The 22,226-nt window shown below is 31.9% G+C and overlaps 1 protein-coding gene across 4 annotated transcripts in view; it reads right to left on the bottom strand.

Moving 5' to 3' along the window:
* The window catches only part of itprid2 (ITPR interacting domain containing 2), a 59,564-nt gene that overhangs the window by 18,559 nt on the left and 18,779 nt on the right, over positions 1-22,226 (bottom strand). For 2 of the 4 annotated variants that reach the window (XM_051118779.1, XM_051118778.1), the window contains exons 2-9: positions 19,871-20,069; positions 18,138-18,180; positions 15,321-15,370; positions 14,677-14,730; positions 12,183-12,225; positions 12,005-12,103; positions 9,359-9,567; positions 621-1,267 (exon numbers count right to left, since the gene is read on the bottom strand). In XM_051118779.1, coding sequence (XP_050974736.1) covers positions 621-1,267; positions 9,359-9,567; positions 12,005-12,103; positions 12,183-12,225; positions 14,677-14,730; positions 15,321-15,370; positions 18,138-18,180; positions 19,871-20,027 — 1,302 coding nt within the window. In that variant the 5' untranslated portion in view covers positions 20,028-20,069. Of the gene's footprint in view, positions 1-620; positions 1,268-9,358; positions 9,568-12,004; positions 12,104-12,182; positions 12,226-14,676; positions 14,731-14,914; positions 15,258-15,320; positions 15,371-15,547; positions 16,195-18,137; positions 18,181-19,870; positions 20,070-22,226 lie in introns of those variants that run through there. The other 2 variants (XM_051118780.1, XM_051118781.1) reach the window with 2 other exon arrangements.

Below are 22,226 nucleotides of genomic sequence, written 5' to 3'. Positions count from 1 at the left end.
ATATTATATTATATTATATTATATTATAATATAATTAATCATTTGAGTTGTATAGGGCTTTAAAAAAATCTGATGATATTTTTACTGAACCAGTGGAAACGCATTGCAGAAGTATCTGCAGGAGTCATCTTTGTGAATCATGGACAGAATCAACTCACATGATTCACTTGCTCAACTAAACCACAGAATCAGACTCAAAATGTGGGAAGAGCTGTTACTTAATGTTGATTTTTAAAAGCGATGTTGAAATAGCACAAAATGTTAGGAAAATATTTTAAGCTCAAAAAGCACACTTCAGCTTTAAATGTAAGTTTTGCAGGCCATGGTGTTGGACACTGATAAACTTGCGGCAAGCTGGACTTCAGTATCACTGATAAACACTGTCTGCTATCAGGATCCAGTAGCATGCTTTAACATAAAGGCAAAACCATAATCCCCAGAACATCCTCCAGGCGCTCTATGTTCCCTACTTATTTTTAGCTTCGAGTGTCATGACCCTCTGCTGTTGTTACAACAAAAAAACTTTAGGAGAAGCTTGAAGATGATTGTCAGCGTGAGAACTGGATAAGGGAAAGCAGGGAGAATTGTTTTGGTAAAGTGGAGACGAGAAAGAACCGTACCTCCTCCATTTCAAACGAATCTCTAGGCTGGCTGAGTAGGTGGGCTATGTGTGGGTTGGGCAGCAGGTTGGACGGTTCTTTATCTGGGGTGGAAGTGATGGTTTCCTGGGGCTCAAGCTCCTTGAAGTCACTCTCGTCAGACGCCCGACTGATGCTCACCAGGACCGGGGAGAGCGGCATGTCTTTGTCCAGAGCTGGAGTCTCAGTGGAGTGGTTACCATTCATTAACGCAGGTTCTGGGACGTCTCCGTTGACGGCAGCCTCTGAGGTACTTTGCTGTGCCTCCTCAGTCACTGTAGCCAGAGATGAATCTTTTTTCCTAAAGCCTTTCTGTTGCAGTTTGTGCTCGGTATCCATCAGTCCGGCCCGTACGTCAGAGTTTGTACCCTCTGCGTTGTCAGCGTCAGACGCTAAAGCCTGTTTGGCTGCTCCTTCACTGGCAGCGGCCAGCAGGTTCGGTTTCGTAAAGTTACGTTTTAAAATCCTGGCTGCATTTAGAGCGGAATTATTCCTTTTTAATGGAGAGGGGGTTTTAGTCTCTGTTTCGCTGCTGCCGATTCTCTCCATGGGTCTTCCAGACACTTGGGAGTAGATTTCGGAGAAGACATTTGCCACCGTGGCCAGAACCTCTGTTTGACGGAACCGACCTAAAGAAAAAGGAGGAGGAGAGCTTTAGAATAATTTATTATAAAGAGCTGACTTGAAACCATAAAATGATTTACTCAAGTAAAAAAGAGAAAAGTTCAAAGAAATTTAAACAGAAATCAAAAATAGAAAAACAGAAAACAAACAAATAAATAAAATAAAAACATGCATACATACATACAAACATACATACAATAAATATTATATTACTATGAATTATTAATAAGGTAATACACAATTGTTATAATATAATATAAAATAAAAGAATTTTTTCTTTTTTTGTTAATTGTGTAAAAATAAAAAATGTTATTTTTTCCCTAACTAATTAATTAGATTAATGCATTAAATCAACAGCCATAAATATAATATAATATAATATAATATAATATAATATAATATAATATAATATAATATAATATAATATAATATAATATAATATAATATAATATAATATAATACAATACAATACAATACAATACAATACAATACAATACAATACAATACAATATAATAAATATTCTACAGGTCTTCAAAAAAAACAAACAAAAATAACTAATATTAATTGTATATTAATATAAATAATAATGGACTTTTAATATCTAAAATTTAATATTTAATTAAATAATAAGAAGAAGAAGAAAAAAAAAGAAAAATAATATATAGTATTATTAATAATATTAATCATAATATATCATTGTTGTTGTTGTTAATATAGTTTTTTATATTAATGTTAAATGAACACAACAAAACAAAATAAAAACAAAAAATATAATATAATAAATGATGAATTCTACAGGTCTTCAACAAACAACCAAAAAGAACAAATAATAATTGTATATTATTAATAATAATAACAATCATAGTAGCTGATATTATTAATAATCATCATCATAATAATATATCAGTTAATACTGTATTTTATATATTAATATTTAATAAATAATTTAATATATAATATAATATAATATAATATAACAATATAAATGATGAATTCTACAGGTCTTCCACAAACAAAAAGAACTATAAATTGTATATTAATATAAAAATAGGAATAATAATAAGAAGAACAACAATAATAAAAGTTATTTTATTTTTATTGTTATTATTATTAATAATAATCATAATATATCTTTAATGGTGTTGTTAATATAATAATAATTGAATGTATCTAATAATATAATATAATATAATTTTTAATATATAATATATCTTCAACAAACAAACACAAATAACAATTATTAAATGTTTATTAATATAAAAATAATAAGTAGAACAATAATAATAGTTAACAGTAATAATAATAATCATAATATATTGTTGTTAATATTGTATTTTTATATTAATGTTTAAAAAAATAACTGAATGCATATAATATCATGTATATAATATAAGATAATATAAGATATAAGAGAGAGATATATATAAAACATAATATAATTAGTGCTGTCAAACAATTAATTGCATCTATATATAAATACACACACCCAGTATATATTTTGAAAATATTTATATGTATTTAGAGGTATACATTTTATTCATATAATGAATATTATATATAAATATATTAAATATATAAACATAACATTTTTCTTAAATATACACCTGCATGTGTGTGTCTTTATATATACATATAAATATGCACAGTACACACACATATATATTAACAAATTAACTTCAAAAAAAATGAACGAAAATAACCAGCAAATAAAATAATTTCTGAAACAGCTGATCCACACCACAAATTAAGACTGAATTGCCCACAAGAATCATATTTCTGAATTATGGACAGAATTGGCTCAGTTGACTCGTTCGGTAACTTAAACCACATTAAATCCTGTCAAATTCAAAATGAGTCAAGCACTGTTTCTGTTTAAGGTCTGGAGCGGTCATTTATACGGCTGCTTGTAACATTTAGAACAAAACCGAGCCATTCCAATTGGAATCCGTGCGATCTGGAAAATTCTACAATTTCAGGGCTAGAAGTATGTCAACTTCTCAGCGACATGATGGTCTTTATCAACATCAAGCTTGTCATTTGTTCTGGCAGACATAAAGGAAAAGGATTTGACAATACTGCAGGCATGTCATGGAATGATAACAAGTGATAACAAGCCAGTGATGTGCATTGCTCAGAAATCAATAGTCTTCATTTATCTCCTGCAATGCAGCCAGGATGTCTGAGTCAGCGTTCAGGAACGGCTTGCAGGACATGTGCCAGAAAAAGAAAAGAGGAACAGAGAGCATGGTTTTCTGTGAAAGAGGGACAAGCATTTCGAGATCATAGCCCCCACAGACGAGCATTTGGGGAGGAAGAAGCAAGTGTTATGTAAGAAAAGTCAACAAGACATGGGAGAACAAATCCACAGAATACCTCACAGTAATGTGAATAAACATTCACATACACTTCTTGGTCAAAATGCCCACTTAGTGGGTATGGGCATAAACAGTCGGTTAGATTTAAGTGAATGTAAACAAGTGGTTTTATAAAAAAAAAAAAAAAAAAAAAAAAAAAAACATCTCAAAACATCCGCACTAGTAACTTAAGAGACCTGTTGCCATGTTCTATTGCTAGTGCTTGTTTTTCCTGTTTACTTAATTGCTTTAATGAACTTACATACGTTTGAAATTCTTTGTTAATATTTATATTATTTTAAGGTAACGTCAGCAATATATAAAATATACTGTATATAATATATATGACAAATATTGTAATATCCTAACAAACCATACATCATTGGAAAGCTTATTTATTCAGCTTTCAGATAATGTATACATGTCATCTTAAAAAATGGACCCTTACGACTGGTTTTGTGGTCCAGGGTGTGTGTATATAAACGTGTATGTATGTATGTATGTATGTATGTATCTATCTATCTATCTATCTATCTATCTATCTATCTATCTATCTATGCATATCATATATATATACATTTTTTACTGATATTTAAGATTTTTAATTGTTATATTTTTAAAGATTTTATATTTAGTCTTTCATTAATTTTAGTTAAAGTTTTAGTAATTTTTGTGATTTGTATTTTTTATTAGAAAAGAAAAATTCTCTATATTAACTGATATTTTAATTTTATTTATAGTAATTTTATTTTATTTATATCAACTGATCATTAATATTTTAGAAGACTTTTACATTTTATAATTTAAAAGATTTTATATTTTGCAAAGTTTTATATTTTTCTTTAATTTTAGTTAAAGTTTTAGTATATATGTATATATATATATATATATATATATATATATATATATATATATATACACACATATATATATATATATGTAAAATGTATATATATATATATATATATATATATATATATATATATATATATATATATATACAGGGGTTGGACAGTGAAACTGAAACACCTGGGTTTAGACCACAATTAGTATGGTGTTTGGCCTCCTTTTGCAGCCAATACAGCATTATTTCATCTTGGGAATGACAAATACAAGTCCTGCACAGTAGCCAGAAGGATTTTAAGCCATTCCTTTCGCAGAACAGTGGCCAGGTGACTATGTGATGTTGGTGTATGAAAACATTTCCTGACTCGCTCCTCCAAAACACCCCAAAGTGGCTCAATAATATTCAGATCTGGTGACTGTGCAGGCCATGGGAGATGTTTAACTTTACTTTCATGTTCATCAAATCACTCTTGTCACCAGTCTTGCTGTGTGTATTGGTGCATTATCATCCTAATACACGGCACCACCTTCAGGGTACAATGTTTGAGCTATTGGGTGCACATAGTCAACCTTCACACTCTGCTCTTATTGGTGGAATGTGCGATCAGTAAAGACTGGCCACCAGGCTGCATAAATATAGCCATGAAACCTCCAACACTATATTGGCCAGTGTTTCAGTTTCATTGTCCAACCCCTGTATATATATATATATATACACACACACACACACATACATACATACCTACATATTAGAAAATAAGAAAATTGTCTATATTTATATTAATATTTTAAGGTAACATGGTAACACACACACATTCATATATAAATGTATGTATTGGATTTTATTTTTTATTGACATTTTAGAAGGTTTTTTATATTTTAAAAAAGTTTTAAGTAGTTTTTAGTTTAAGTAATTTTTAAAATCTAATTTTTTATGATTTTAGAATATTTTCTTTTCTTTAATTTTAGCCAAAGTTTTAGTTTAGTAATTTTCTTGTGTGTTTTTTTTTTTATTAGTTCTTTTAAAGAGAAAAATATCTATAAAGTTATAGTTAATTTTATTGATTAGATTTAGTTTATTTAGTTTTAGTTTTTCAAGTAGTACTTCAAGTTAAACTAAATGAAAACTATTTACTTTGGATACTAGCTGAAATAAAGTAAGTTTCTTATTTTTTATTTCAGTTAACAATAATTTTTTTATTTACTTGTTTAAATATATATATATATATATATATATATATATATATATATATATATATATATATATATATATATATATATATATATATATATATATTTTTTAACATCTATATTAGTATATTCCAATTATTATATGCTGTATTATATACTGTATTAGTAAATCTTAGTTAAATTAAAGCTGTGCGAGATTTGAGCTATTATTCATGAATGCAAATGTGGGCTAGATGCAAGCTTTTATGGTTCTTTTCTTCATTTGGAATGTAAATTATTAAATGGCACATTACTGGTATTAACAGTTCACAGCCACGCAAGTCAAAATCAGCCGAAGGCACACAAGCACAAAGCCACAAAACTAACCTGAATCCAAAAGCAGTGCATTCACAATCAACAAAACACGCCTTATTACAAACTTCGCACATCTCCACTCTCACCCAGGTTCTTCCTGTTCCGCTGCTTTGTCTTGGCTCAGTGAGAATTATGCAAATGTAGGCCAATACACAAGCTGGCACAGAGCTGGCACACAGGCCCAATCCTGATGTGAGCGGATGGCAGGATCAGCTCTGCTGTGCCACAGCCTGCTTGACACTTTCTCTCTCTGTTGCCGTCTGTCTCTCCCTCTCATTTCTGTGCCCACGGAGGACAATGGCTTCGTTGTGCTCTACTTCTATTGAGCCGAGTCTGTACAGCGCTCGTTGTTTATCAGCAAGTGTTTGAGGGCTCGGAGCTCAGCATTTGCTCGAAGGTTTCGAGTTATTGAAGAATGAGCACAAACCCATGGATTTAGTGTTTTGCAGTGTGGTCTTAAAATCAAACACACTTCTCCTTTAGGCACCACAACTTCCCTCAAGTTATGCTTAGTTGTCTTTATCTTTCTTCTCTATGGTTAGATACTTGGATTCAGTAGCGTAAGACTGTCTAGTGAGAATCTCTTTTGAAAGTGCTGTTCTCTCTTGACTCCATGTTAATGACAAATAATGAAATTAAAGATGCATTGTCATTAAAATTCTGGCTGATACCAATATGCAGATAAATTTATCATGTTATGGTTGATAAAATCTCTAAAACAATTTTTTAAATCAAAGTATTAAAATTAAAACAATTTTTTAGTGTTTTTTTTTTATCATTACAACCTTACAGTATACAGTATTTAAAAGGGTGGACATTGATTTTGATGTAAAAAAAAAAAAATTACATTAGTGAAAAATTCTTTGTTATTTTAATATTTAAAGGTAAAGTGTTCAATTTTCTGCAGCACAAGCAGCATTTAATGGAAGTGATAAGAACATACAATTATAAAAAATGGTTCAACTCAATAAATAAATAAAATAAAATAAAATATAATATATATAGAGAGAGAGAGAGACAAAAATTATATAATTTTATATACAAAATCATATGTATTTTACATAATTTAAATATTATATATATTAGTAATTTTGCTGTTTTTGTCATTTATCTGTGCAGTTATTCATTTTAATTTATTAAATGTAATAATATTTTGTAGTTCAAGTTAGTTAAACAGTTCTAACAGTGTTATTAAATTATTAATGTTTTAAAAGGTTATTTTCAGTTAACATGCACAATTAATTACTTGATAGCAGTATGGATAAATAAAAAAATTGATTAATGATGAAAATGAAAAATTTATATTGGTCAATAATATGTAATGTATTGCTAATAATATGTAATTTATAAATCAGTTGCATGTCAGAAATATGTTTTCAATTAAGCAGCGTTAATAGACTACAAGCGAACAAAATACAATAATTTTTGGTAATTTGGCTTTGTTTCTGGCATTTTATTAACTTTTTAAATATCTGTGCATTTAATAATTTTAATTTATTTTATTTTACTTTTTATTGCAGTTCTAACATTTAAAAATTTTGTAAAAGTATTATTGCTTTAAAAGATTAACTTTCAGTTAATATGCACAACTATATAACTGATACAAATATGGATAAATAAAAAAATTGATATCAATACCATAATTGATACCAATGAAAAAACTAATATTGATCAATAATAATAAATCATTCATCGCTAAAATCAGTTACATGTCAGAAATATGCTTTCAATTAGCAGCATTAACAGACTACAAATAAATTTAAAATATTAATTCTGCTGTGTTTTTGTAATTTTATTAGTTTTTTTTTTAAATATCAGTGCAGTTATTAATTTTAGTTTATTCGTTTTACTCTTTATTGTACTTCAAGTTAGTTAAAACAGTTACAATGTTGTAAAATTATTATTGTTTTAAAAATATTAACTTTGAGTTAATATGCACAATTATATAATTGATATAAATATGGATAAATAAAAAAAATATTGATATCAATATCAATAATGAATACCAATGAAAACCTAATATTGGTCAATAATATAACATTCAATGCTAAAATTAAAAGCATGAAATATGAATTAAATTAAGCGGTGTTAATGGACTACAAAAAAAACAAAATACAAGTTTTATTAATTTTGCTGTGCTTTTGCAATTTTATTTATTTTAATTTATTAATTTTACTTTTTTTGAACTTCAAGTTAGTTAAACAGTTCTAACTTTTAACATTATTGTAAAATTATAACTTTTAAAAAAGATTAACTTTCAGTTAACATGCAAAATGATATAATTGATACAAATATGGATAAATAAAACAATTATTGATATCAATAATTGACACCAATGAAAAACTAATATTGGTCAGTAATATAACACTCATCACTAAAATTAGGTGCATGCCAGAAATATGCTTTTAATTAAACAGCATTAATAGACTACAAACAGATTTAAAATATTAATTCTGCTGTGTTTTTGTAATTTTATTAGTTTTTTTAAATATCTGTGCAGTTAATATTTTTAATTTATTCATTTTACTTCAAGTTACTTAAAACAGTTCTAACTTTTAACAGTATTGTAAAATAATTATTGTTTTAAAAGATTAACTTTCAGTAAACATGCAAAATGGTATCAATTGATACCAATGAAAAACTAATATTGGTCTATATTATAACATTCATCGCTAAAATTAAAAGTATGAAATATGAAACAGCATTAATAGACTACAAGCAAACAAAATAAAAGAAAGGTTTATGAAATATTATTGAGATTATAAACACGCAGACATTTCACCTTTAAAAAAAAAAACTGAATGAACTTTACAGTAGATCAGTAACTGTGCAAATTTTACTTTCACGTGCAAGCAGGGAGCAAGCGAAGAGCGGAAATAGAAAACCCAGAGTGGAGTTACCAGGGAATGTTTTGCATGTGAGCCAAAATGCAAAGTTATTATTAACTTATTTTGATTAAAGATTTCTATGACAAACATGTTTTGATTGAAATAACACACACAATAAATTGTGCACAATAAGACTGAGAACGCGCATTAAGAAAGTAAACAGTCAATTTTGACTTGGTGTTGACTTAAAAGTTGTCCATTTGCCTGGCTACAATGTTTTTTCTTCGCACCGAGACCATGCTAAACGAAACTATGAAGTAATGATTATTCCTCAAATTAAAAAAGTGTGGGACACACATAGAAATGACTAAATGCTCTTAATGCTACACCCCTACTTGCAACATTTAATATTTCTTTTCACGCCTCATTTTGATCATGACTTTGAACATGCACAGGCATGAAACACGGGGGCTGAAGTACTATCAGATGCCAGCGATTGTGTTGACAGCACGGTTTACATACTTGTCAGGGCGTAGTTTGGGTTCTCCAGCTCCATGCGCTCAATCTGGGCTCCCAAGTAAACTTTGATGTCGATTCCCTTGGCGCTAGAAGACGAGTTGAAGAAACGAGAAGGGATTTTCGAGGCGATGTCGGGCTCCTCGCGCCCAAAGCCGAGATTGTACAAGATCTCTTCTGGATCCTCTTCATACAGGTCCAGAAGTTCAGAAACGCTGCAGGAAAAACAACATCCATGAATGACACATGCTCACATCTATATGCAAATCGATGACACAAATATATCTGATTGAGCGATTGAGGTGTTGTGTTGTTGGATGTAATAATGAACATAGTGGTTGTCATTTACTCCTGACATCTGAGCCACTAAAGATGCAGTAGATTACATTTGTTTGTGAAGGGAATGCACCTCCTCATCTACATAAATGCGTCTATGTTCACGCAAATCATTCATGATCCAGCTTCACCTACAGCAGAAGTGAGTATAAGGGTTTTTTATGAATCTCTGCAATCACCTTTCCTAATAACGTGCTAGTTAACAAGTTTCGCGGCTAAACGTGTTAATGCAGCTAAAGTAAACAATCTCTCAGAGCACAGCTCTCACTCCACAGAGAGAAGAGAGGGGCGGGGTGAGCAGAGCTCAGTAACATTTAAAGGAACAATCCCTCAGAATGGGACAATTTTTGCAGAGCTCATTTTAGCAAGGTAAAAAGGGTGTTGTTTTACACAATCATTGAGAATTTTTAACCAAAGTATATTAGAGACTTTTCATTAAGACCCTAAAGAATCATATCAACTTGTGGAAAATGGGCATCTGATGACCCCTTTAAAGAAATATAGCAAAATACGCTGGATTTGAAATGAGCAAATGTAAATTAGTACACATTCAAACACACTAGTGAACAAAAAAAGTCAAAAAATGGTTCAGAAGTTTATTTAGTGATTTAATTGCAGATGCCACTTCGTATTATGTTATTTGTATTATTATCTTATATTATTAAATTATTATTTTTGGTATCATCTAGCTAACTGATATATAGTGGTGATCTGAATTTTTTTTTTCTTTTTGACAAATGTAAATTCATGTCCCAGTCACATTTTCTTGGTTAAATAAAAATCTAATTTATTCTATCTATTTTATATTTTTACATTAAAAAAGTAATCAATGTAATTACACTACCAGTCAAAAGTTTTTGAACAGCAAGAGTTTTAATGAGTTTAATGTTCTCACCAAGCCTGCCTTTATTTACTCCAAGGTACAGCAAAAACAGATTTTGAAATATTTTACTATTTAAAAGAACTGTTTTCTATTTGACTATATTTTAAAATGTAACTTATTCCTGATTTTAAAGCAGAATTTTTAGTATCATTACTCCAGTCACATGATTCTTCAGAAGTCATTCTAATATTCTGATGTGCTGCTCAAAAAAATATTATTATTTATTATTATTATTATTATTATTATTATTATTTTGAAAACAGCTGAGTAGAATTTTTTCAGGTTTCTTTGATAAATAGAACCTTGAGAAGAACAGCATTTATCTAAAATAGAAATCTTTTGAAATAGCAATTATTATAAATGTATTTATCATCACTACTGATAAATGTAAAGCATTACTGCTAAATAAAAGTATTAATTTCTATAATTTCATCCCCCCACCTGCTGAAAATGCATTTGAAATAGCAATTATTATAAATGTCTTCATCATCACTACTGATAAATGTAAAGCATTACTGCTAAATAAAAGTATTAATTTCTATAATTTCATCCCCCCACCTGCTGAAAATGCATCTTCGATCACAGGAATAAATTACATTTTAAAATATATTCAAATAGAAAACTGTTATTTTCAATAGTAAAAATATTTCACTATTCAGTGTTTTTGTTGTACCTTGGATCAAATAAACGCAGGCTTGGGGAGCAGAAGGGAATTCTTTAAAAACATTAAAAATCATACTGTTCAAAAACTTTTGACTGGTATGTTCAGTTATTTTTCTTAATAGTTAACTTTAAACTATTTTTGAAGTTTTCAGAGCATCAGTCATCAAACCTCAGTAAATATTGGTCACAGACATGGAGTTTTACCTTAAATTTCACCAAGCTGATTACTCACTAAAAACTCCCACAGATCATATTTTCATGCCATTTTAGGTCTTATTTTGACATTACAAAGTGGTAATATCGAAGTGTTTGAGTTGTGCACTTACTTTTTTAAATTTACCGCCATTATATTGTTTACTCAGACTGATGCACGAACACAGAACGTGCATGAACACAAGAGGCGGGATTTATCACATGAACCAATCACAGCCAACATAACCTGTCCGATCCAATCATATCACGATAGAGGCATTGCCTCCTCTCAAGTGACTTTCCCCCATTCATTCTCAATTACCTCCCAACAAACTCAACATGCATTTTAGGGGGTCTGTTAAAACTCTGCCTCCCTTGCCTCCTCAAAAGAAAAGCCCCTGATATTTATATATTATAGAAATAGCTTAAACAGTTATATATTTACTTATACAACTAAAATGATTATGAAATGTATCATATTCAGACTCCTTGCCCAGTCTGGTTGAATTGTTGCTGTTTCACAAGCCCAGAGATTTTGCATGTGTTAATGACCATAGTACATCATTCTTGTAAAATACCTGGACACGGTGGTGCTGCTCTTTCCAGAGCCTGTGGAGTTCATACTTCTGCCCTTCTGCTTGAACTGGCTCCTTTTGGCCTCGGCTGCCCTGTCATAGCTGTGAAAAGAAGACAGTGACCCGTCTGTGACCAGACCAAAACAGAAAGAGATGGGAACATTGTGGAAGTCCTACTTACCCATTGGCCGTTGTTTTTGTGCTGCTGTTCTGGAGGTGATTGGCTGTAGAGATGAGAGAGAAAGAGAAATAGAGGCTTAGCTGTGCTGGATTCCTACCTAATTTAATAGCAAATTCCCTTGAATTCCCACCTGTCGACCTTTGACACAACAAGTGCAATTAACAAAAGCCCTGGCTGCCGTTTTAGCATAGTGGAGGTTGCCAGAAATTTCTTACGAAAAAGCCTTATTTAACGTTGTGGTGATGTTAATTTCCAAAAGTGATTTACTCAGCGGAGAACCATTCACTCCGGATGACATTCCACATTGGGAAACGTTTTCCTCAGCACTTAGTGCACAATGACAGAATTATACACGCACACATCCTAACCTGCCAAACGATTCGTGTTACAAATCAAATTAGACACCAGGTTTTAGTTCACTTAGGAGGACAGGATTGAACACAGAGACTTGGAGGACATTAGCCAGAGCCTTTCTGGCCTGAAGCGTCTTGGCTTACATGCGCTCATCTGTCAGCCTTAGGTAAAACTGCTTATCATTGAATTTCCACAGAAATTCCCACAACTGGTGCTGCTTGATTCCTGTGCTCTTGTCAATACGTGCGGACGGAGTCATTCAGTGAAACTAGTCCGGACTCGTTTCTTCACGTACAGACACACTGAAGGGTGAAATCTGCTTGACTGCAATAGTACAAAAATCTTGTGGAGAGTCTGTGAAAAACATTTTTATTTGGCTTGTCGTGTTGTTTAAACTAGTCATTCTAGAAATGTAAAAATACACCCACACGTATCGTAATTTACCAAGAAAATAAGGTATAGCAGAGGTCCAATTACACAAGCAAAAAACGCAAGTGCTTTTAACATAATGCTTTTAATATCATTTTAACTATCGTAGTTTTTTCAAAATGTCATTTTTCTTTTACGCTGCACACAACGGGTCCAAAATTAACACTTGTGAAGAATTAAATGTGAAGAAATGTCTATGACAAGTAAATAAAACAGAATTACCCACCTGTTGGTAAATTAGGAAATGAGGAATCATAGAATGCAAGTTTACTGCATTATTTTATATACAATGCTGCAAGATGTTTGTAAAAAAAAAAAAATAAAAAAAAAATAATATAATAATATAAAATAATATATATATTTATTTAAACCAAAAAAAAAAAAAAATCAGAAAATTGTTTTTTATAAATTATATATATTATATATATATTTTTTTTTTGTTAGAAAAATAATGAGTTTGTCAATATTATTGTACATGATATTTGCTAAGGGGATAAAAATGTAATTAAAAGAATGTAAAAAAAAATAAATAAATGCTAAATAAATTTCCTATATTACGTATTTAAATAAAAACATTAATATTAAAATTAAAAATTAAAATAATACTACAATAATACATCTATGTAAATGAATTCAGTTTAACAAATCTACAAATCAGCTTAATTTAAATAAATATTTTATTTCAATTAGTATTGATTCAAAAATATTTATTTTCTTCTTATATATTTAAAGAAATTAATTCTATTAATATATGCAATATATATATATATATAAATTAATTCAGTTTAATATTTATTTATTTAAAACAAATTGCACATTTTTTTTTGTTTTCAAATATAACGTATAAGAAGAAAATAAATATTTTGGACTCAATAAGGCAAATCATTTATATATAAAATATTTATTTAAATTAAAATGAGTTGTGGTTATGTAAAACTGATTTTTTTGCATTTATATAAAAACTCATTTATTTATTAAATTTTTTTATATTCTCTAAAACTAAGCTTTCCATTAGTGAATATCATGTACAATAATATTCTGACAATTTTTTTAAAAAACACAAATCCAGCAAATTATTTAAATAAATAAATGAAGTTTTAATGGCCAATAATAAATATTTATGACTTCAAAAAAAAAAAAAAAAAAATCAATTTTGGACCCTGATTATAAAACAAAAAACAAAAATCAACTCTCAAATCAAACACTGTGCATCAGTATAAGATAATTCCTGTCTGCAAACAACTGCCAGCTAACGTCAGACTTCTGCTACACTTCCGACAACAAGACCTTGTGGAAAAAAAAAAAAGTAAAATGAGCAGTCACATTTTTTATAGAAGCGTTCCACACCCGCTAACACATGAGCCATAGGGTGCACACCATGAAACCAGAGATAAGCTATCTGATGTGCCAAGACCAGTCTTTTAACCTGAATATCACATGCAAGCGTGTGCATGTCACCCTGTGTCCTTGTGCAAACTCAAAAACAGGACTGAAACCAAAGAGAAAGTAAAGACTAATCAGCAACAAAAATCAACAAATGGCATACTACGCTCTAAAAAAATGAAACAGACAGCCATTCTTGTTTCTCAGTCAGTTCATTAACCTCAAAAGAGCTACGTGGAATTCTTGGAATTCTTGATCAGATTCCTTACAATAGAGCACACTTGAGAGTAATTACCTCCGATTGAGGGAGAAAGTGAAAAGTACTTACCCTCAGCTCCCAGGGACAGGTCATCTTCAAAGCTACAGCCATTCTTTAAAGGTCCTGAAAAGCACAGAGAACGGCTTTCAGAGAGAAAACACTTTGCGCTGACCCTTCGCAACGAACAAGTGATCATTTCCCATAAAAAAACACTTCCAAGTAGCACTTCAAAGCCCAAATGTGGCTTGAGCTCGCACGCACTGAGAGGTTAACGGTAAATATTTACTCTTAAGTGTAATTGCCTTACCTAAGTAGTTATTCGAAATGAGAAATTGAATGACTTGATCCATAACACATTATCCTGCTCTTGAGTTTGGTCCTTTTAGTACTAAACTTTGAGGAAACGTTCATCTAATCAGGCACTTCTTTGCCCGGAGTGTGTGGGGGTCTGCTATTGGCCCCAAAGCGGTGTACGTGTGTGTGTGTGTGTGTGTGTGTGTGTGTGTGTGTGTGTGTGTGTGTGCTAGTGAGAGTGCATGCGCTGTAGTGCATTGTGAGAGATCTTGCTCCAAAGTTCACAAGGAGTGGTAGAAAAAAAGAGTCAGCAGGCAGTTGAGTAACTTTTTGCAGTAAAACCCACTCCAATGAAGAAAACATGAAACATAAGTGCAGATAAATGCACCGTTTTAGTCTGAAGGAGATGACAGACTCACCTCTGGACGGACTGTTGCTCTGTTCGTCCAAAGAGGCCCCGAGAGGAGTCCTGTTGAAAATCAATAAAACGTCATATCCTCTTTCTACTCTCCAAATCTCTTCCTAAAAAAATGTCACTTGAGCAGAAACACACACACAAACAGCTTTCCCTCTTGAAGTGTTATTTTCTTTTAGCAAAGCGCTGACACAGATTCTCTTGGCATGAACTTGTCGTCTCGACACTTACAAAAAGCTGCCTCCGAAATCCCCTGCCACTTTCATCCAGACACCTGGAGATCCGAACGGCGTGAGAAAAAAAACACACCACGTAAACCGAGGCTAAGAATAGCTCGCGCTCTGCAGAGCGCTGGCCATGTTTCACAACACCAGCAGCACCGCCGCCACCAAAGTCTTTTTAGCTCCGGATATCCAACAAACTCTCGGCGGTAGAGACAATTACATTTCCTGTCAGGCTGTAGGAGGATGTCTGCCTCGTGTGTGTTTAATGATAATGAGCAGGAATTGGGAATAGGACGAGCACGAGGTATTTTTATTGACCTAGTGTGTGGCGTTGATGCTCAAACATGCTGCATCTGGGTTCACAGGGGGAATTTACACTAGGAGGTTTAGATTAAATCAGCTGTTAAGGAAGAGACCAGACAAAAATACAATTCTGCATTATTTACTCATCATGCCATCTCAAACTGGTTATTTTGCTTTTTTTTTTTGCAGAATACAAAATTAAGACAATTTTCTCGTTCTTTCTTTCTCTTTCTTTCTTTCTTTCTTTCTTTTTATGTTTTTTAGTATCTAAAACATTGTTATAAGTTATTATTTTTATATACACATATTGGATGCAATTAATCACGATTATTCGATTTGACAGCACTTTCATATATGAAAGTGTTGTCAAATCAATGAAACGCATCAAAAATAAAAGTGATGTTTGCATAATAAATGTGTGTGTACTGTGTATATTTACACACACACACACACATATATATGCATATACATATACATGTACGTATATATTCTTGAGACCATACGTACGTATGTATACGTGTGCATATTTAAGATACATATACATACATATATAACACACACATATACACACACACACATTTCTTATGTAAACAAAAACTTTCATTTTGGATGCAATTAATCATGATTAACCGATATATGTAAGCATGATCAAATCGATTAATTGCATCCAAAATAAGAGTTTGTGTTTACATAATAAATTTGTGTGTACTGTGTGTATATATAAATATATATATATATAAATGTCTGTGTACCGTGTATATTCTATGTATATATTTAAAGACATAAATGTGCATATGTAAGAAATATTTACATTTACATTTATACACACATATACATATATATATACATATATATATATATATATATATATATATATATATATATATATATATATATATATATATATATATATATACACACACACACACATATATATATATATATATATATATACACATATATATATATATATATATATATATGTATATAATACATAAAGCTATATAATAAAAAATAGAAAAAAAATTAACAGAAAAGAAAATTCACAATTTTACAGTTTTTACTGTATTTTTGATCAAATAAATGCAGAACTGGTGAGCATAAAAGTCTTCATTCAAAAATATTTGAAAAAAAAACAAAAAAACAAATTTGGTAACACTTTAAAATAAGGTTCCATTAGTTATAATGCATTTTAAAATACATTTATTACACTATTTATTAATTTCGTTCGCACTATTTATTTAAGTCGTTCATTGTTTGTTCATGTTAATTCACAGTGCATTAACTAATGCTAACAAACACAACTTGTGATTTTAATAATGCATTAGTAAATACTGAAAATAACATTAACTAAGAATAATAAACGCTGTAAAGTACTGAATCTTACTGTAAAGTGTTCCCAAAATTCAACCCTAAACATCTGCACGAGACTGTACATGAAATTTTGGCCCATTTCAAATACGATTTGGCTCCATTTTAATAATTTTCTTTTATCCAACAACGACGTAACAATAAATCCAAACAATACCTTCACTACACCAAAAAATACAAGAGCGCAGCACTTGGCAGTGGCCAAAATGACTTTTGGAATCATTCCAGCATTTAAAGTCAAATATTCAGATAGCAATTAAATGACATAATCAACAACAAACGGTTCTCACATGTTCCCTGAAAAAAAGCTAAGTAAATAAGCCAAATTACCTGCAACATTCAAATAAAAACAGACAGCTTTCTTTCAGATCACAAGATGAAACGGCCGGCAGAGACACGTACCAGTAATTCTGGAATCTCTGTTTTGTTTTTCATGTGAAAGGTTTATGTTGGTCATAAGGGACGTATATCTACAAAGTAAATCAATGGCTTTTTCCTCCTACGCTTCAGAGCTAAACAGCCGTACATTAAAACAAAAAAAAAAAAAAACAACAGCCTGGCAGTACAGACAGAAAGACTACAAACTCTCTGAGGAAAACTTCAGCATTAATGGGCCCCAATGGACCCAAACTAGCCACCAAAAAAAACCCAGACAGCACAAAGGACAATAGTCAGTCCTCACAAGTAACGACTTTCCTGACTCTGGGAAGATCACGGTCTGAACCCACTGAACTAGTCACACGATTCTCTGAAATTTACTGCTTGTCAGAGACACCAAAAACAAAGGACAGAATGCCTTTCTATGCCGCATATGATAGCTTTGTTTACTTACCAATTCACGTCACACTGTGGCGTGTACACAGATCTTTTTCAAACTATTTGTGTTTGTATTTTATGAGTGGCGAGCTTGTTAGGTAACTTACCTGCAGGTCCTGAGCCAGTTCTCTACTTGATTTGGTTTCGGACCTGAGGAGAAAAAAAAAAAAGTAACTGTTCCGTGTAATAAACAAATTAATTTCCTTCAAAGCAACAAGCAAATAGTAAACAACAAATCTAACACAGAGAGGTTCTCTGTACTACCACTGTGGTCTGTGATTCTCTTTTTCCATAAACCTTTATTTGCTCTTAATTGGTTTATCATGACTTGAATGGAGAATCAAATGCCAAGCCAAGCAGCCAAACCTCTGTAATCTCTCCATGCTGTGTTCATTACCGCATTACAACTTCCAGTGCACCTTCCCGCAGAGCTTCTAACTCCCAAAATCCCACCATTGAGTTCAGATTCTCAAATATAAAGGATAAAAATGACAACTGTATGCATGTGCTTTGAATCTGAAAAGATAAATGTAACACCAAATTTGCATACATTTTTTGGGGGTCCATTTGTAAGAGTATTTACGGGCTTTGCATCACTGAAGCTTTACAGTCCAATAAATGTTGACATTCACAAAATGCAGACTGCTATCTGTAACCTTAAGTCAGGTAAAAGCAGATTGCTGACATTTAAAGAGACATTACAAGCCATATTAAGTAAAAGATTGTAAATAAATAGCATTGCAGCATAATAGCAATGCAGGGCTGGCTGATATATTAAATATATTGACAGTAGATTTGTAACGATTTTCCTGGCAATATATTTTTTCTCAAGTAAATATGTGACCCTGGACCACAAAATCATGGGTCCATTTTTTTCAAATTGAGATTTATACATTATCTAAGAGCTGAATAAATAAGCTTTCCATTGACGTATGATTATAGGACAATATTTGGCTGAGATACAACTATTTGAAAAAATGTAATCTGAGGGTGCAAAAAAATGAGAAAATCGCCTTTAAAGTTGTCCAAATGAAGTTCTTAGCAATGCATATTACTAATCAAAAATGAAGTTTTGATATATTTACAGCAGGAAATTTACTAAATATTTTCATGGAACATGATCTTTACTTAAAACCCTAATGACAAACACAATGCATTTTTGGCTACTGCTACAATTATACCTGTGCTACTTAATTTTAATTAATTAATTAGCAAAGATGCTGTTAGACTGGGTAAGTTAAATTTATTTTTATGAATAAGTTCAAATCAAATCAACTGATTCAACTATTTGTTTGCATCACCATTAAAAATTACGCTAATACTTTATTGAAAGCCTTTATGTATAATGCATTATAAAAGTAGTTTTAGTGCATTAATTATGTCTTGTAATGCATTGTACAATCTCATGAATAATTGTAACCACAGTTAATATATTATAACACTTTTCAATTCATTGTTACACTATGCATTTTAAATTTGGTTATAATTATTTACAACTAGATTTAATGTATTACAATGCACAGCCACATTACAAATAATTATAATGCATTAAACAACCTGTTATTACGCAATACACATAAAGGCTTTAAGTACAGTGTTAACAAAATTACTTAAGTGGTATAAGTATTTGATGAAAAATCATTCTAGTGATTAAGTTAAAAACATGTATTTTAACTACATTTCTACTGTGTTCTTGCATTAAATATTTTGAATCTACATGGCTGTGGTGGCTGCTTAGTTGAAATGTCTTAAAATTCAACTCCAGTACTATGTATGTAGTATCTGTGAGCATAGAAATGTACAAATCTGAAGTGTTACGCCTTTAACAGAAGCACTGTACCTGTTTCTGAGGCAGTCGAAGTCTTATCCTCCATAGGCTGGGCGGACAGCGGCTCCTCTGCGCCCTGGTCCTGAGACTCAGAAGCTTGCCAGGAGTCTCGGCTCTGAGCCCAGGCCCTCCTCTTGGATCTGGCAGGGGGAGTCTCGCACTCCTCCATGTCCTTGGCTCGGACGGGATACTACAGTGGGGGACGGTTCACCTGCAGAGAAGCGAAAAGGGACGGACTCAGACCTGAATAACACGACAATAGCCAGGCCCTCCTCTTTCTGGAGGGATTCATAGCAGGTCTCAAGAAAAGCGCTGTCTTGTGTCTTGTGAGTCTTCCTCTTCTGAACCAAAACTTTGCACACATCTTATACTCGTTTGAGCACTTGAAGAACAGAACAGCAAGAGCCAACATGTCTTTAACGCATTAGCTGCACATGAAGTTAAGGGTGTTAACTGAAAACACCATGTGTAATAGACTAGGTGTTACGGCACTGTCTGCAATCACACAAGACACTCAAAATCAAGAGCCAAGATGACCTTCAGACATGTTTTCTAAGAAACATGCATGGTCGGAATCCAAAACAGACCATAATAATGTAGGGTCATTCAGTGTCAATTCAACCAGAGGTCTCTGGCTTATATGATTGATTTTGCTGATATTTTTCTCTGGTGAAAGATAGATATGTATAGTGATGAAAGCCAAAATATTAAAAGTCATGGATGAATAATTGAGTAATCAACTATTTTGTAGAGGGGGGTCAAAATGGCCATTTCCACCTGAGGTTCAGAACCAAAATAAAGGGGGCTGAAAATGACCTCAGAAAGTTGGCAGCATCATTATGTTATTTTTACACAGATATTGATAGGTATGTTAGTAAAATCTGTTGACTTCAGCAATCTTTGTTGCTTTTTCTGCCAATGGTGGCCATTCAAAAATGAGGAAACAGCACTTTTCTCCAAAGTTTGCATGTCTGTAACTCAAGAACTATTAAAGATATCCTAATAGCCTTTTAGATACTGATTCTTCATAAATTTTACTCTTGGTATCTTCATTTTTAAAGCTCTACAATGTACACATTTTCAGTGGTGAAAAAACAAATGTGTGTCACTCTGCAAAAATACGATTCTTCTTTTCTTTTAAAAAGGAATGTCTGAAGAACAAATGAAGAGTTTCAATGCAAAAGCCTCTAAAAGCCATCTTGGTCACAAATGAGATAACAACACTGAGTGAATGCTCTCCACACATAGTATATGCTCATCAAGTACTTCCATTTCAATGCCCTAAATCCCAGACTCAACCCATTCAGAAATAGCAGTACTTAAATAGAAACCTATACATAGTAGTCAGAAAGAAATGCTCATTTTAAAGAAATGGTCAGGCGTACTTAGAGGCTTCTGCATTTGAGCTCTTCAAATAGTGTTGAAACTAGAAATGAATCTTGTTTCCTTCTGTCAAGACAACTGCATTTAACATGCCTGTCTGAGTGCCGTAAATATTCTTCTTCTAAAGTTTGCGTGCCTATAACTCAAGAATCATTAAAGATATGTCAGCATGATTTTAGATTCTAGTTCTTAACAAACTTCTCTTTTGGAATCTTGATTTTCAAGGCCCTACATCATTCCGTTACAGAGATATGGGGATCTCAATGAGGCTCCATGTCCAAATTGTTGAATATTACCCATTTTCAGTGGTTGAAAACAAAATGTGATGTGGTAATGTGATGTTTCTGTTCAGGTGGTCAAAGAATCAGCCCAACAGAGATATATTTTGCTTAGCAAGAACAAAAAAATTGCTTGCAGAAATTACTGGAAAATCAAATAAGAGATGATGACCATGTGGCAAGGCAGAGCAACAAATAACCAGCATGAGAAACTAATAACATCTACAGAGACTCCAAGATTCTTGTCTATAAGAAGCAAACCAAGGAACGAGAGGGAACACGAGAAAGAGAGAGATGGGGGTGGAATGGTGGTCTAAACTGGAACTGGAATAAATGGTAAAAAAGAAAAAGTTAAAAAACAAGTTGAGCAGGAAATATCTGTTTAGTTGAAAGATTACAAGCTGGTGCAGAGTCATTTCCTGTTTTGGATCTGGAACTTTTTGAAGGAACAGATGAGCCTGACCAAATGGGATGGATTTATAATTCAGCGTTCTGATCTCCCACAATTCTCACACACTGCTATTAATAGCACATGGCTATTTTCAGACTGATCATCCAAGTGTGACAAACGAAAACCACCAGCAACACCACCACATTTTATTACCAAAGTCTGGTGACTATAAGGAAACACGTCAACATTGGGGAATATACCTGCATGAATTCATCTTACAAAATCAGAATCTATAACAGCGTTTCTCAAACTAAGA

This window comes from Labeo rohita, chromosome 9 (genome assembly GCF_022985175.1).
Source record: "Labeo rohita strain BAU-BD-2019 chromosome 9, IGBB_LRoh.1.0, whole genome shotgun sequence".
Lineage (NCBI taxonomy): Eukaryota > Metazoa > Chordata > Actinopteri > Cypriniformes > Cyprinidae > Labeo > Labeo rohita.
This window is presented reverse-complemented; position numbering and strand designations above follow the sequence as displayed.